A 14134-nucleotide genomic window follows, 5' to 3' on the forward strand; every position below is an offset into this window, starting at 1 on the left:
TCTTGTTAGTGATATCTTAGTTTTTTGTTGTTTTATTATTGTTTATTTCTTATTTGAGCTATTACTAAATTATTACTATCATTCTATCACAAAGTGTTGCCCACAGTGGCTATGGCATCAAAATAACATTCATTGTACAGTCTGTATCTGTATCTATCTAATATAAAGCGCTTTGAGGCGACTGTTGCCGTGATTTAACGCTATCAATAAAATTGAATTGAAAATACAGCAATAGTTTAAAATGAATCTTAATATCTATGTAACCGAAGATGAAAATACACCCGAAGAAGCTGAAATTGTGTCTTCATTCACTACACTGTGGTGTTAGTTTGTTCTTTAATGTCAGGATTGTGTTATTTCAATATTGTTTACCCAAAGTGAGTTTCTTCTTCTTCGCTGCAGCTTTTGCTCACTTTCATTAAGTAAGCTGCATGAGAACTCATAAAATAATAACTCTGGTGAAACTGTTGGGTGTGCAGTTCAGTGACTGCATGTTTTTCTGAAGTACTGATATTTGTTACTACTCTGTCAATAATTGTACCTGAAGAGGAATCATTATAATGTATTGCCATATTAATAGTTCATTCTACCCCACTAATGGTAAGAGTGTCCTTTTTAACTTATAGTCTATTTTTGGATAATTTACTGAAATAAAGAATATGTTTATGATATTACAGTATTTTAATTTATGAGGTTATTTATGGTAACATTAATGTCTTTTCTCATTTACACACTCATTCTTAGTACTGATGTGATATTGGATATTATTATGCTTAAGTTTTAGAATAATAGTTTATGCAGTGGGGATGTAGGCAGAGAGTGATTTTCCTCTTTGTTTTGTTGTGTTCTGTTTTTCCCCACATTTAGCAAATAGATTCATCAACTTTAGTTAGTGGCGGGCATCAAATCAAAGATAGTGATGTGATTGATGGAAACAAAAAGGTTAATTTCTCTCCTTGGTGAAATACTGTGGTTGTGATGTGTAATCTGTCCAGTTTGATAATGCATAAACATGACAATGTGTGTTACGGTGAGCGTTAATTAACATCTTCATTATACAGTATGTTTTTTATGCTTAATGGAGACCAATGGCAGAGAAGTTGGTGCTGCATTGTCAAAATAATTTAATCAGTAAAATACAAAATAGATTTATTTTTACATAATATTTTTACTTCCATGTTCTGCATTGTGTTTACGCACGTGATGCTCCAAAAATGTCTCTTTCGCAAAGCTTGCCAAATCAGAAACTAAGTAATGTAAGTAACCTTATGTAAGTCGTTATAAGAGAGCCATTCTAGGATACAAGTAGAAGAAGAGCAGCTGCACAGATTTCTTTAATTTTGGATGACTGCAGGGAATCACTGTTGAAATGCTGAGGCGAACCTTAATATACTTAATATATACTCAGACTCCCCAAAGCCGTCCAGCTTGTGCTTTGTGCAACATTTGGCGCTGTTGGTATTGAAGTCATTTCTATTCAGCTCTTCTGCTCTTTCAGTGAACCCTTCATAGGGCACTCATTGAAATACTTGGAAATGTAAAATTTCGACCCTCGTGTGTTATTGGAGGATATGATGTGAGTTAAAATTGTTTTTATTTATTTATTTTTTCTTACTTTTGTAAGCTGGGCGATACAGCCTTAAAATTGAATCACAATATTTAAATGAAATTTGCTTTAATATTTCTGACGATATAGAAAAATAATTACTGAACAACATTTTATTAATGCTTGCAGCTTACAGACTACAGCAAGTGTAAGCAAGTGTGCTACCACCAATGATGACACACTATGTAATTCAAAGAGTGAACGTACGAGATGTCTGCAGCAGTATTACAGTGACACAGCATTGTATTCAGTGATAAAGCACAAATCAACTTAAACAGAAAAGTAGCCTAGGTCATGTTTTCTTTGTAAATTTTAAGTCAAAGTATAAAATAACTGCTCGACACATTAGTTTAACACTAACTTAACCTTGTAACACTTCAGAAGCTGCAGAAGATTGTCAGATAATACAGTTGAGATATATTTTCTACCTTGGATGTTCCATCTTACTTACGCTGAGCTGTTTAACCAGCTGGCTACAGTTATGCTTTTCCACCATGTAATCATATCATATGGACTGCAACTAGTGAGCACAGCTAGTGGCATGTAATATCGCGATGTGACACTTTTATATCACATAAAAATGTACATGATGTTATCGCAGACAATATGATATGGCACAGCCCCCCTTTTTTAATATTTTTATGCTGCAAATCAAGGTCAATTATATGATTTCTCACACATTTAAGGCAAAATAATTATTATTTAGGAATATTTATCTTTACTGATACTCGCACTTGTCAGAAATATAGCACACAGTGCAGTCCTGTCCAGTCATAGGGAACTGTTTCATAGCACTTGGTGACACTGCTGTAATGTGGCAGCTCTTTAAGCTCTTTCATAAACATCGAATTAAGCATGTGTATAAATCCAAATACAGCTTGAACTATTCTCTGGCATGGTAGTTGATAGTCTGGCACAGCAACATCCTCTTTTTTCCATAAAAGGGAAGATCACAGTTGCAAAAGAAGATTTTTTTTTAAATCAGTATTGATATCCCACTTTGAAGTGAAACTGTAACAGTAAAGTGCAGATCCACTGAAAACAAAATACGTTGACATATAAATCGTAAATATATAACATTAAGTGGTACCACTTAATTTTTTTCCTACACAAAATTTCATCAAAACTATATAAATCCCAATATTGGATTACTAAATCAATTTTAGCTGCACCAAGTCTCACAGCATAAATATACACTAGTATATGCAATATAAGTACTGCTATAAGGTCATAAAACTTAAGAACGTACACATATTTGACTGTTTGAAAATGTCTATGGGTGAAGTAAACTTCTTACTGTATCACTGTATATTGTTATACCAACCTTTGGCAACATCCAGTGTACTATTAAGCACTACTGTCCAGAGTTATGTGTTATGGCTTACTGAATGCATCTGGTGTATGTCTAAAAATGAACTGGGTGTAAGAATAATAAAAGGCAAAAAAAATAAATAAAAACACATTTTGAGTTTAAAATACTCCGGGCTCATGTTTGTTCAGATCTTTGCTTTTTAACTGGGAGAAAGCCATGTGGTTCTACAACCTCACAGAGAAGCATGGGGAGGCTAATTTTGATGTTAGCATACATGGTTCCCTGCCTAATGAGGGGTTAAAGCTAGCCTTCACAGGAAGCTGACCCAACAAATCTTGACTACTGAAAGTTATTAAAATTGTATAACAACCCATGATGCAATCCACAATCTAAAGAGAAATATAAATGTCATCTTAGAGATGCAAGTGAGCCAGGTTATGTTTATTTTGAAACTTTACAAAAAAGCCCACTTTTGATGTAGTGCTGCAATCTAAGAGAGGTCGGTTTATAGTAAAAAAAACATTGCTCATAAAGTAGCTTGTTGATAATGATTTTTTTAAATATCTAATTAAAGGGATAATGACTAAAAATGCTTGTAGTTATTCATTTGCAGAAACGAGTCTGATAAATTTCCTCTGCTGGTCTCTAAAACAGATTTCCACGCACCTGAAAAACTTGCTGATGTTTTTTTTTTCATCAGTCTATTTTAAGCAACTAAAAGTGGAATCTATAATTAGCTTTAGTTAAGCAGAGATTGCAAAATCACAAGGCTGCACAAGCTTGCCAGACCCCATTTGCACGTTAGAGGGTTAAATAGTGTGACGATTTGACTTTTTATTTGCAAAGTGATTGTGCAATCCAAATACTGGCATTTGTAACACAGAAATTGTTTTATGTTCTCTGTGTGTGTGTTTGTGTGTGTATGTGAGTCTCAGAGACACACAGAGGAAACCTTCCACCCTGTGGTTGTGCTGCACCGCTGCATCCTGCTTGCTGCTCTCTCAGTTCTGCTGCTTGCATCCGCACCTCAGTGTGTCTTTGTAACAATCCCTTTGACCTCTTTACTCATTATCATCAGTACCATTACCATCAGTATTAGCTACTGCACCTTTCATCATCATTGCTGACATCTATATTATAATCACCAGCAGCGGGCCTCAATAGGGCTATCACCACCATTGTCATCTTTCTCAATATGCTGTTATTATCACTGTCATCATTTTACACGTAATCTTCTGAAATGAAGACAGATGCTGGAATAAACATTCTTGCACCCTAACTGTGTGTCACTGTTGAGCATGCTGCAGGGGCGTTGCGCGTCGTGCAGGAACTGCCTCTCCTCCTCCTTCTGAGGCTTGTTCACCACTTGTGAGCTTCGCGTACTGTTAAGTATGCTGCTAGACATGTGCTCCCGTCTTGCATTGTGTTCGCTGGCAGTTCAGAAACACACCCGTCGTATGTGTTTCTCCTCTGAATATTTCAGAAGGGGGCTGACAAAATGCAGGCAGAAACAGACCGCTGATGACCTCCTTCTCATCGACTCCTTTTTCTCCCTCTCTGCGCCCCCCTCCATACTCCCGCGTAGATCGCACATTCTCTAAGGCTTCCACGGCATTTCTCTGCTGTCCTCATCCTCCTAGTCTCATCACTCTCTTTTCTCTCTTCCCTCCCCCACTGTTTATTGCACCCTTCCCTCCTCGTTCCTCCTTCGCGTTTGAAGTGCGCTCCCCTCTTTCCCAGTCTTCCCCCCATTTTCTTGCATATCTTCCACCATTCTCCCCTTTCATCTCCACTCATTTGCTCCCGTGTCTGACCACCTCTCTCTTACCATTTGCCTTCATTCATTTTCTGCCTCATCCCCCCCCCCCTCTCTCCACTGTGATGTACTCTGCCTGCCTGTCTGTCTATTCCATAAAGGGCTGTCTGAGGCCTCTGCTCTGCTAATTCATTCGCTGTGCATCGCCTCACATATCTGCAGGGTTATGCAGACAGACAGATAGAGAAAGAGAGAGAGGAAAGCAGATCTAGAGAGAGAGAGAGAGACAGATGAGAAAAAAGAGGACATGGAAAAGATGTAGTTTTATCTCCAAGAAACAGGAAGCCAGAGCCAGATCCTGTGGTGGTATGTTCCAGAATCACTCTCTCACACACATTATGTACAGCTGTATACAGCCTGCCATGACCTCTTTCTGTGCACTGTACGCTTTGTCACTTGGATGCAATCCTTAACCGCATGGATGCCATTGTCTGTGTTTCTAGAAGAATGCAAAGCATATAGTGTGTTCGTGTGCCTTATTCCTAATAACTTGGGCTGATAAGTTAGTAATTCCGAGTATATTTGGACTATATTCAGTTCATGTTTTAGAGATAGATGAAGCAGCCTTTTGCAAAATTAAGCTTAGATGTTCACTTAACGAACTTAAGATATGAGTAGACATTAGTTCGTGTTAAATATTGACACTGATAACTTAACACTGCAGACTAACTAGATAACCATAGCTGACGTCTAGGGTTAGCTTGCAACAATGTGGCCCGTTAAAGCTGAAAGACGTAAATTAACACAAGGTATAAATACTCTGTTTTGAAACTGATACCAGTGCAGATATTTGGACTTGGATCTCATATATTGGCTGATGTATGTATGTGTGTATGTGTGTATATGTGTATGTAGTATAGAAATAATCTTACTTTGGTCCATCTAGCTCTGCTCGGATCAGTTGGCTGTTGCCTTTGTGGACACACTATGCAACCACAACACTCATAACATGGTTGAAATGTGTTTGTCTCATTTTGTCTTCTTTGCAGTACCAGTATATTGGCAAAGAGCTACTAATAGTCAGCCTCTAGTAAAAAAAAAAAAAAATGCAAAAAGCAATAATAATAATATCAACATAAAAACATTATACTGGTATGTGTATGTTAACTGTACTGATCATATAGTACTGGTAAAGTTAGTGTTGGCACTAAATATCATTAAAAAGCATCTAGCATTTTTCATTAAGTAAGACATTCGTCAAAAGTGTGAGTCTCTTTTTGAAAGCTAGGCTGTCCTGTAGTAACTGAAATGTAAGGTTCATTTATATTAAAAATAACTTAACTGGGCAAAACACTAAAATATTCTGCTTGGAATAAAACCAATACTGCAGCTTAGTGCACTAAAAGCTAAAGATCATTAGCATAATTAAATAGTTAGCGTATCAGTATCCTTAATAGAGCATACAGAAAGTAGGTTATATCAGCTTGCTGCAATTTCACTGATCATTTTCCTCGATTGTCACTTTGGCTGAACCTAAATATACCGCACTAGGAAACAGACAGGGTAAAAGCACTGAAATATCTGACTCATCTCACCGTGATGTTTGTGTCTCCCCAACACCTCTCTCTGTACTGTTCAGTAAAGTTTATGAATGCAGTCCATCTATAAAAATATATTCACAGAAATGCAATTGGAGGAAGAATTAACTTTTCCTTTACTACATACTGTACTCCATACCACTTTCAAATAGAAGTACCATACTCCCACAAATGCACAGGTATAAAATAAATTCAGCCTAGTTTGTAAAATACTCAATTTATTATAAAAATTGGTCATTACTGCAACCTTGTTGATGTACTATACTTAATAATATGCTGATATTAACACATTTTAACCTGATAGTAGGCAGCACATTTTGGAAAACGAATCTCATTTAAGGCTTATGTAAATCAAATTGAGTGTGTTTGTGAAGTAAATTATATAAAAAGACCTGAAGTGAAAATCCTACCTTGTATGTCGTACACTTCATTATTAAAACTGAAACATTTTGCTCGTCAGTGTTTGAGCCACTTGTGATATGAGAAAAAGAATTCTGCAGGCAAATGGAGTGTAGCAGCAGCGAGCCTGGTCCTTCCGTCAGTGAGGCCACACTCTTGGGAGCTCAGTTGGTTTTTCCTGTTAAACTAACTGCAAGAATCTCTCTGGTTAGTCAAATGAATGTTACGGTATCATTTGATCTTTTTTTAACAGCAAAAAGAAAGAATGTGATGAAACAAATTTTGGCGTGCTCGTAGCCGCTGCTTTGTAAGGTGTTCTATTTTCTGTGCATTATTCGACTGAGTCAAAAATAGAAACTGATATGTCAGAATGAGACAGTGACAAAGAGCCAGAGGCAAACCAGGAGCACACACACAAACACACACGCACATTTTTTCACCTTGTTCTAGGCAGCATTTTGCTTTCTTATCTCTCATGTCACTCATATGTTGTATCGCGTGCTTTATCCTTCTCCTCTATCTTTGCAGGTTTTCCTTAGCAGACGGTGTGAGCGGAAGAGTTTAAGCTTGAGTAAGGAAGTGAGCAAAACGGAGTGGGTGTCATGGAAAGACAAGGGGGCTCTCAAGACAACCTTACCTACCAAAACCTGCTTCTACTGGGAGCCATTGCAGCAGCGTCTGCTTTCGTGGTCACCATCCTGATCGTCCTTGTCTGCGTCGGCTGCCAAAGGTATGATTTGTGGTCACGTGACATTGAAATGTGGTATAAGTAGGCCGTGGAATAAAATGATGAACGGCCAGTTTTATGATCTTTGCAGCTTCTTGCTTTAGTGCCTTCCCAAATTACTCTCACTATCCCCTCTTTCTTTTATGTGTCTCCGCTTCTTCTGAACTCTTCTCCTCCTTCCTTTCTTTTCACTTCTACATCCTTCCTCTCCATCTCATTTATCCCCTGCTTTGAGCAGAGTGGCGCTAATGAATGTTAATGGCTGCGAGTGTCGGATCAGATGAAATGATGTTTACAGGACACTGACGAGACAGGCCAGAGTCAGAGCAGGATCACGTCATCCCTCTCCAGCAAACTACTCAGCAGGCAAAAGCAATGGGACACCCCACGGTTTACAAAGGATTAGACTCTGAGCCAGGCAGGAGCAATGGAACAGCCTATGACTTTTTTGCCGAGCCCTCAGAGACCAATCAGAGGCACTGCAGTTTTGTTGCTATGGTATACAAAGACAAGCATGTGGAGAGAACCTCGTTTGTTTTATGAAAACATAACTGCAGTAGTGTTAAATTGTAAAGAAGATGTAAGCTTCTGATTTTTAAGATGTAAGGTTCTTTTAAATTCCAAAGATTGCAGTGGATCTGACTTTATGCCTTCACGTCATTTTTACCTTAAACCCTTCTGCTGTGCCATGTTATTATGAAAAGCTCCAAGGGGAGCTCTCTTCTCGTGGTTTCCTTGGGCAATGATGGCCATATGTTTGAACAAAAGATTTCCAGCTTACTAGAGGAGATAATATCTAGCTCCAGTGACATGGATCTGCCACAACTTCCCGTGGCACCTTTTATATTCAGATTTATTTTAAGCGACTTGCATAATAAGAAGGTGCAGTGTATGGTTTCTGCACCTGTTTGCAGCGCTCTGTTTTGCAGCACAGCAGTAAGAGCTCAGATCTCAGAGATGGGGGTAGAACTGTTGTCACATTTGCACCTGCACCTAGGAGCTCTTGTCTTCTCGTCACACTCTCAGCCATATCAACTGTTTCCTATAGATACAGCCTCCGGGGATCCACAGTGCACTCCATACATTTGCTTCACGAGGTTAATGCTAGAGGAAAGTAACGTGAAATTGCAAAGAGAATCGGCACAAAGCAAACAACATATTAATAATTGTGAGCTTGCCTGCTCTTATCTTGAAAAACAAATTGCAGTGAAGGTCATTCTCCACTTTGGCAAAAAAGCCTGAGTCACGCTCGTTCAATGTTTTACTGGGCTCTTGTTATCAACCGAGGACTTTTATGCCCTAACCAGAGTTGGATGCTGATAGTATCTATCTGCTCTGAGTGTGTGTATATTCTCTTTCTGTCCACTGGCTTCTGTTGACCTTCTTCACTTTGATTTTGTGTCAGGAAAAGCAAAAGCAAGCACCCTCCGGCCGGGGAGAAAGGGACATCTGTAAATATGGTGAGACATCTTTTCATTATTCTATCTTTTCCTCCCTTCTTCGTTTCCTCTCTCCACTTCTCTATCTGCCACTGCTCTTTTTCCTCCAAGCTAAGTACAGATGCACATGCATACGTTTGCATGTTTTACGTCTGTATTAACAAGTCCATGTGTGCACGACAGCAGGGTACCCTTCGCCACCCAAAACTCAACTCCATGAGTAAATCTGACACCAGGCTCCATGAGATCAATCGCTTTCCCTGCAATGGAAACTGTAAGTGGTGGCTAACAGCTCTTAAGTGACAATAAATGATATACTACAATAAGCCGTTACACTGTTTCAGCCATGACACAACCATCTCCTTACGCTTCTCCCTCATCTTTCTCTTTTGCGCAGCTGTTAGTAAGAGCCGTCCAGCTAGTATGGACCTCCTGCTTCTCCACAGTCGCCGCTCCCAGACGGATCTGAGGCCCTCCCACGGCCGACAGCTCCCCCAGATCCCCACCAGTCCACAGAGATCTGGCCAGGGGGGAGAAGGGGAAACGGGAGGGGAAGGGGGAGGCGGAGGAGGAGGAGGCGAAGCAAGAGATCACACCTACACTGAGGTGGGCCTACGCAATAACCCCACCCCTACCCACTACCTGGATGATGGCCTATATGAAAGCGTAGGTGTCCGGGAAGGCCCAAAAGTACCCTCTGCCCCACCAACCACATCAGCCAACGCTCCAGCTATAGCCAGGGCTCCTCAAAGCCCCTCTACTCATGCCAGCGGAGCTCGGAGTGGAAACGGGCACGCAAACGTACGTACATGCATTTTAAATAGCTGTAAATATAAAGCAACTTGCTCACGAGCAATCATGCATTCATGTACATTTCTCCGAAAAACATCTGGGGAGGTACATGCACTAAGCAGTTTAACAGCAGCTATTAGTCACGTGAAATAAAATGTGCCGCACAAGAACCAGTATTACAACTAAAATCGCTGTTTGTTTGCATATAGATGGCTTGCATCATTGCCTTGTTCATGCAACATTAGCTTAGGGTGCTTTGCATGTAATTTTTGTGTGTCTGTGTGTGTTTTTGGATGGTTGACGCTAATAATTTTAGGCAATGCTTACATGTTTTCTCTGTTCCCATTTTATATTTTTTACTCCCAGGGTGGCAGAGGGAATGACACTATTAATGGACCAATGACGGGACGAGGTAATGGAGCAAGTGGGGTCAGTAGGTCACCTCTCTCTTCTGTGAATTCCCTGGCTGTTCAAGATCCATCTTTAGCCGAGTATGCATCTATACGAAAGTTTAGAAAGGTAATTACATTGATTTGTTTTTATCAGTGTTTTAAGCTGGTATCTTTTAAAATTAAAGAGGTGGCGTTTCCCTCATTAAAGCTATGAGTAGGGAACTATTCTAAGTCAGTTTAGTATAAGGAGTAAATCTTTAATCATTTACCTGCATTCACTTTAAAACTTCCAGCAAGCCCAACCTGAGGTAATAAAAGGACACAGATTCAGCTGTACATTCATGTATCTTGTTACCTACTGTGACTAATGGAAACTTTTTTTTTAATGTATTTACGGTGGGTACTAGATGATAGGTGATGTTTTTGTCATGTCACATGATGTTGTCTCTACAGAAGTATGTGTTTGCGTGACACTAATCAGTCAGGAAAAAGGGTAGCAGATTGTTAGTGATATGATCAGTGGTGGTTAAAGTATCGCACCGTAGTAATGTTAAGTAGTGGAGGTTGTGCAAGTAAGAAAACACACTAACTAAAAATTGGTGTAATTCATTGAATAAAGACGTTCGCTTTCAATCTTTTACACTGCTTTTTAAAATCGTCTATTATATTAAAAACTTTTATTAAAACTGCATATAATGTTTTCAATGATGATTCAAAACCTCAAGGCTGACAAGATAAACAGGAAGGAAAACAACGGCGCCGACAGCCAGTCAGACAGCCAATCGAGCGTGAGTGATTCACCCTCTGCTGGTCCTCCTCCACTACATCGCAGTCAAGAGTTTCCACGGAAACAACTGGAGCCATTTCAGCTTCACTCCTTCCCAAAGGTAGAGAAATTATTGAATCAGAATGCTCTATGCGACCCATCATAACGCCCAACTATCCACCCACTTTTCCAAACTGTAAGGCTGTCTGATTACCACCAGGGGGCACTGTCCACAAACAAACAGCTTTCTAAAATCAGATTGAAGATTAGTATTCTTGGATTGCTAAAAAAATTTGAAACAACAGCAGAAGTGGTCACGTTCACCACATCACTGACCTCAATAAGTTCTGTTTTTATTGTTTTGTATCCTATCTTAATTGTATTTGTTTTATTAAAATTGTTGCATGTGCCAGTTGGGATGTATTCATAAACACCTATGAGCATGGGGATGGCTATTACTGTGTTTTTAAGGAGATTTATTTAAGGGTGTTTAAAAAATGCATGTGCATGTGTGACTCTTTCCCTCCTTTGCACTTTGCTGTGCAGCGCAGTAATATTGAGTAAAGGGTGGAAAGATAGATTATGTAAGAGTTTGGCAGGCTGCCCAGCTTTGTGTGTATGTGTGTGTGTATGTATATATATTTAATATATATATATGTCCTGTTGAATCTATCAGCAAGTCTGTCTAGAAACGGCTAACAGGTAGCCAGCAGCCAGAGTGGGAATAAATATTGTTCACATATTGAAGCCATTTACTCTGCCCAGGCCTCTATTACTCACTCTGACTGAGGAACAGGAGGAACATATAAAAGTTTAATCATCCTTGATCACATGTGTACACACCACTACATGATTTCTAATTGGTTTTTCATCACCAGTAGTTACTGCGTCCATTTTAGTGTTAGTTTCCCACGCGTCTTCTGTTTCTTAGCATGGAAACAAATAGAATGGCATTGTTCACATAATTTGATCGAATCTATGCAACTGTGAATTCAGTTGTAGGAATTGAAGTTTAAGAAGGTCCTGTAATTTTGTAAAACAGAGATTTTTCTTAGCTGTTTTCCCTAAACTCTTGCTAAAATTGCCTCCTCCTCCATTTAACTCTTACAGGCAGAGTTAAATGGAGGTTGTGTTTTCGGAGGCATTGTCTGTGTGTCAGTGGGTCTGCCTGTCTGTCAGCAGGATGTCTTTGACTGAAGGGATTTGCATAAAAGCTTGTGGAAGAGTTGGCCACACAACAAGGAGAAACTGATTAACTCACTCCAGATAGAATCCATTGCTTGGCACTAGTTTACACCTCTAAAGCATTTTTCAAAAATAACTATACAGCTTATTTTGAAATAGAATTGTTTTTCAAAAGCCTGCTATTTGTTACATGTTGTGATATGTACTTTTTGCAGCGCTTAAAGATTGTAAATGCAATATTTGCCTGAGCTCTTACTTTGATTTTCCTAACAGGAAGCAGTGTTCATGGGCAATGGGGAACAGTACATCTGGAAGCCTCCAGAGGACAACGACATCATCACCTTGCACCCACCTCCACATCACCCACCTGGGGAGAATGAACAGGGACACCCATCGCCTCCAACTGCAAAGGAGGTAGTATGTGTGTCTGTGTATGTGGTGGGAGCTGAGGGAGGGACTACTAAAAAGTAAGGGCTACAAGAAGATGGATAGATAGACAGGTTTCTGATTACTGCTGTGTTTACCGAAGGGGGCGCCCATCTCATATGGCATGCCGTCATAGTACTGCTGCCCTGTGACCTGCCTGTCATACAAGGTTTCTGCTTACAGGCAAAGGTTGCGTGACATGGATCCAACACCCTGCTTGCGTGAACCCTGACCCTAATCTCCAGCCCCTCCCCCCACTCATCTATCTGCCTTGAAAGTATGAGCAGACAGATCAGACATGAGTATTGCTTGCCCTGAAATAATTAATAATCTCTTCACATTCATGGAGATGCTTGTTATATGCTAGATTTTGGTTGGGTTTTTTTCGCTTCATCAATCCAAGACCATGACCTCGACTGGGATGTATATATATGTCAGCATATGTCTGGTGGGGGAAGGAGGAAACCTGCGCTTTGCCAGTCATGTCAGATACTCCACCGCATGCGTTTCTGCAGAGCAACGCCACCCCCACTTTTCCACTCTCGGTCCCCTGTCTCATCTTTTCTCTCTGCTGGATACAGAATGAAGTGAGAGAATTGCAAGTTGTGTAGGAAATTCTGTTATGCCCGAGGGGCTGGGGGAGTCAGTCCAGCTAGATGGACAGACCCCTGTCTATAATTAGTCTGTGTTTAACACAACTTCTCTTTTTCCATTCCATTCACCAATCTTTTCTATCATCTTCAACAGGCCAGGGATAGTTTCTGTGCAGTAATAGTTTCTTAATTTTGACAACAAAATAAAACTTTCTTGCATTAAGGATGAGGAAAAAAGGATGAACTAAAATAAAGTATGGTTGTATCCATATTGTCTATCTGTAGGCATGTTCAGAACAGTAGAGCAGCAGTCCTGACAAGTTTAAAGCTACTGCTAAGTTTCTTGTCTACGCCTGTGTTGAGCCACACAATGCTGTTGAATGCTGTATGTGGAGACGAAGAGGTTACGTCTCAACTGTTTGGCTTCACTTTAACTCCTCTTTTTGCAAATCAGACTGATACACAGAGCAGCTGGCCTTGAATGCATCCTGCTATCTCTTTTTCTTTTTTTTGTCTTTTACAGACTTTTCTCTCTTTTTAGCGGCTGTTTTTCTGTTTTCAGTTGCCCTAACATGCCGATATACTTTGTATCCTCTAGAGTTTGTCAGTTGCAATCGTCGAAAGGTGTTGGATTTCCACTCCCGACTAAATCTCCTCCTCTTTTCTGGCGCTCTCTTCTTCTGCTCCACTCCATTTGTGGCTATTAGGAGGCGCTGCCTTCCCCAACCAATCGCATTGCATGAAACATGTCTTACCAGATGAATATCAACTGCTAGAAGACTGTTTGGAAACTTGCGCCATATCTGCTATTCATAAAGTTGATCACACACAGATGCATCATGCATATGGCTGTTTCCACTGCAAATCAGCAAATGCAGAAAATAAATTTGTGACTTAGCGAAGCCTCGGTCTAAGCAGAGTGTTCAAGCAATGCCAGAAACATAACAAAAAGGAGTACTGGGTGAGGAAGGAGAAAAGAAAACATACAATGTGCAGGCTTCCTCAACAGCTGCAGATACGAAGCCCAGTTTTGAAATCCCCATCATCTTGTGACTTCCTTCCTCTGCAGCAGAGCTGCAAATTCTGTGTGCACACGTGTGCATACGCTTGCACATACACACACACAGGCACACACACACACAC

General features: G+C 40.0%; 1 protein-coding gene across 4 annotated transcripts in view; it reads left to right on the top strand.

The window, feature by feature from the left end:
- Positions 1-14134, top strand: part of LOC113013122 (uncharacterized) — a 46775-nt gene that overhangs the window by 27690 nt on the left and 4951 nt on the right. For 3 of the 4 annotated variants that reach the window (XM_026153765.2, XM_026153766.2, XM_026153767.2), the window contains exons 2-8: positions 7200-7401; positions 8804-8858; positions 9021-9111; positions 9235-9638; positions 9996-10148; positions 10747-10908; positions 12246-12386. In XM_026153765.2, the coding sequence (XP_026009550.1) occupies positions 7274-7401; positions 8804-8858; positions 9021-9111; positions 9235-9638; positions 9996-10148; positions 10747-10908; positions 12246-12386 (1134 nt within the window). In that variant the 5' untranslated portion in view covers positions 7200-7273. The remainder of the gene's footprint in view (positions 1-7199; positions 7402-8803; positions 8859-9020; positions 9112-9234; positions 9639-9995; positions 10149-10746; positions 10909-12245; positions 12387-14134) is intronic. The other variant, XM_026153768.2, reaches the window with a different exon arrangement.

This window comes from Astatotilapia calliptera, chromosome 20, assembly GCF_964374335.1.
Source record: "Astatotilapia calliptera chromosome 20, fAstCal68.1, whole genome shotgun sequence".
Lineage (NCBI taxonomy): Eukaryota > Metazoa > Chordata > Actinopteri > Cichliformes > Cichlidae > Astatotilapia > Astatotilapia calliptera.